The sequence below is a fragment of the Sphaeroforma arctica genome, assembly GCF_001186125.1.
Source record: "Sphaeroforma arctica JP610 unplaced genomic scaffold supercont1.4090, whole genome shotgun sequence".
NCBI classification, from domain to species: domain Eukaryota; class Ichthyosporea; order Ichthyophonida; genus Sphaeroforma; species Sphaeroforma arctica.
Window position 1 is genome coordinate 1 of NW_014036468.1, and position 2,744 is coordinate 2,744.

Here is a 2,744-nt window from a genome sequence, read left to right on the forward strand (position 1 = left end):
ATATATACACTTATATACACGTATATACAAGTATACATATATTCATATATACATGTATACATTTATACATGTATAGATATATACATGTATACATATATTCATATATACGTATATACATATATACAAATATAAATCATATATACATATATACATATATACATATATATATATATATAAATACATACATACAGACATATATATATATGTATATATATACGTACATAAATAATATATATATATATATCTATATATATACAGTGTTGTGTGGTTGTCTGTCTGTGTCTGTATATATTAGATATATATATATATATATATAATACGATATATATTACATATATAAATATACACACACACACACACACTCACACAACAACACACACACACAATATATATATTATTTATGTACATATATATACATACACACACACACACACACACATATACATACATATATATAAGATTTGTGTATGTGTATATGTATGTATGAATATTTTATACATAAAAATTGCTAACATTGGATTTTAGTATCAATATTAATACATATTCGAAAAGATATATACACTATATATATATATATATATATATATATATATTGATATTGTTTCTGTCTTCCTCTATGTATGTGTATGTGGAAATATACATTATATATATATATGTATGTATATATCGACATATTCTATATATATATATATATATATATATACATATTGATATATATATATATATATATATATATATATATTTATAGACAATTTCTATATAGACTCGCTTCAAGATTAAATGTTTTTATTATTATTGCTATTGATTCGAGCAATATATTGCTGGAAGAAATGCGGGCCTAGAAGTTGCCTACAAATCCCATCCACCTCTATTCGTATTTGTTGTATACGCCTCATAAATTGGTATGCCCGGAGTGAAGATTCTTCGTCGAATATATTATACCTGAAAGCCTGCGAATCTATGCGGCTGTAGTGGGGGCAACCACAGTTAATACAGGTGCCGTCTCGACTTCTCGGCGTCTACGGTGGCCGGCATGTTCGTCGACAACAACGGCCTCAGCGGTCCCATTGTATGGCCTGTTGAATGAAAGTACGTGTTGAGTCACATCGCCTGGCAAGGAAAATAGAGCTGCCTGTTTATGCGACTGTCAATCAAATTTGTCATCCTACTATCATCAAATGGTATATAAATGCACATACATACCCCATAGTTGAGTTGCCGGTGATCCATTCGTACACATCGCCGTCGCTGAGGGTTTGTACTGCCGGGAAGGGCATGGTTCCGGTTTGATTTGCTGGGAGGGTCAAATATATCTCGAAAACTTCGACAGCCCATGTCGGTACCTCGTACCCGTATACTGCTGTCCAAGTGATAGTATCGACGGTCTCGTTTACCATACTGCCATAGACTTCGACGTCGGGTACAAGTTCTCTCAGAGTGCGAGATACGCTGAAACCGTATACTGGACGAGGCTTGACCGAGTATGTGCCTTCCGGTAGAGTGACAGTAAACTACATGAAAATTTATGATATATGGGGAACAGGGATAAATACAAACTAGTACCTGAGTAGATTTGCATGCTAAGGTCCAAAAGAACGCCGTTGTAGAATTAGAAAGCGCAGCAATAAAAAGACATACCGCAACTGTCCCGGCTTCTTCACCACCATGGGGAAGTTTGAACCCCAGGTTAAAGTTCGACCCCATCTCGGCCTCATTCGGGATGAGGGCCACATGCGCACTAGTTGTGATCGTACACGCAAGAAGCGTGGCAACTGTCGCGAGAGTACTGGCAATCATGGTTTTAGTTTACTTGATATTAGAAAAACAAAGTTGTAAGCGAAAAGGATTACATATCCCCTCGGGCATTTATACTCCCCTACATCATAGCATCAAATATCGCCTTCCAATGACATAACCAACAGTCAAACTATACATGAACCAAAGTAAATAAAACTATAACCGGTAGTTTAAAGTACATGGCAAACGTGGCGCGTGTCCATGTGCGCAATCTTACTAGATAAGCACCGAACACGCCACGCGATATGTGACTAAATGACTGTCACAGTCTCGCAGATGTAGATCCTGCAGGGGTTCAGCTTGAAAACCGGTATTTACGGCGCAGTACTGAGTACATATGCCTCTTCACTTCGTCTAAGGACTTTTATTTTCATTTATACTATCTATGAGTATTGAGTATATACTTCAGTATGGGGGTTACTTTTTTATTATTAAATGCTCACCAAATTGATTTGCAGTAAAATGTAAATGATCAAAGCAGCGATGAGTGGACATATTCGTCGCATGCCGGCAGGACATTGCATCAAATTTTCATTGGCTTTGGATTCGGTGTTGCGCGAACCCTGTTGTTTCTAAGGAAAGTGAAAAAATGAATTGCGCAACAAACAGACGGGCTGAATACTCTCTTCGGCTTCAGTCATCGGGCAACTTTTGTTTTGTTTCGGGGGACTCAGTGATGAGTGGCTGTAATTTTAAAAATTTACCTTCGCGTCCACTGCTTATTTCGTATTTATTTATATTTATATATATCCTTGAGGACAAAAATAAAATGCCAATTTTTGTCCTCAATATGTTAGCACTTCCTACTATATTTTGACGGGCTCGGGGACAAAATTTCTCATTCCTCTACCATAAAAGCCTGACCCAATGAGACCTTTCGATCCGAGACAAACTCCAGGATATATATACATACATATATATATATATACATACATACATATATATAT

General features: G+C 35.9%; 1 protein-coding gene across 1 annotated transcript; it reads right to left on the bottom strand.

The window, feature by feature from the left end:
* Window positions 1-747: 747 nt before the first annotated feature.
* On the bottom strand, window positions 748-2,182 carry SARC_14062 (hypothetical protein). Its single transcript, XM_014291806.1, has 3 exons — window positions 1,639-2,182; window positions 1,204-1,511; window positions 748-1,076 (listed from the first exon to the last, which is right to left on the bottom strand). Exons 1-3 carry the CDS (start codon window positions 1,795-1,797, stop codon window positions 959-961), a joined length of 585 nt encoding a protein of 194 aa, XP_014147281.1. The 5' UTR covers window positions 1,798-2,182; the 3' UTR covers window positions 748-958.
* Window positions 2,183-2,744: the final 562 nt, after the last annotated feature.